The 521-nt window shown below is 28.8% G+C and overlaps 1 protein-coding gene across 1 annotated transcript in view; it reads right to left on the bottom strand.

Annotated features, from left to right (window-relative positions):
- The window catches only part of LOC102854121 (alpha-2-macroglobulin-like), a 111,576-nt gene that overhangs the window by 96,787 nt on the left and 14,268 nt on the right, over positions 1–521 (bottom strand). The window contains exon 10 of the mRNA XM_006901758.1: positions 330–439. Within this exon, the coding sequence (XP_006901820.1) occupies positions 330–439 (110 nt within the window). The remainder of the gene's footprint in view (positions 1–329; positions 440–521) is intronic.

The raw sequence follows: 521 nt of genomic DNA, 5'->3' as shown, positions 1-521 counted from the left end.
AGTAAAATACAAAGATAAAAATATAATAATAAAAAATAAAAAAGAATGAATATGTGCAAGCCAACATCAATTCCTCATATTACAATTACATTTCTTATATCTGTTTATGTTATTATGGAGAAAAAATATATAAGGGCCTGTTTTTCTGACTTTTCCCTTAAAGCAGAGAGATATTTGCTTTAGTTGTAAAGAAGAGGGGATATACATTATAAATTAATTGGTTTAATGTCTTTTTCATTGTACAATGCTCTGAACATCTTCTAATTGTTTTTAATTGTCTAAATAAATTGGCTCTAAAAAAATTATGACTATGTAAAAGGATATTTTACCTGCCCAAAGAAAGGAAGTCCATGTCTGTAATGTGAATCTGCTTTTATAAAACGCAGTTGGCTTAATATTTTTGTGATTTCACACACTTCAGACTTAGTAAGTTCCAATTCTAAAAAAGAACCAAGGAAATTGAACCATTCTATTTGTCCAAAACTTGCCTGTTCCCTCTAGGGTTGGGGTTTTTTGGTTTT

This window comes from Elephantulus edwardii, unplaced genomic scaffold (genome assembly GCF_000299155.1).
Source record: "Elephantulus edwardii isolate Elephantulus edwardi_28Jun2011 unplaced genomic scaffold, EleEdw1.0 scaffold00342, whole genome shotgun sequence".
Classification (NCBI taxonomy): domain Eukaryota; kingdom Metazoa; phylum Chordata; class Mammalia; order Macroscelidea; family Macroscelididae; genus Elephantulus; species Elephantulus edwardii.
Note: the sequence above shows the minus strand (reverse complement) of the source record. Positions and strands in the feature narration are given on the sequence as shown.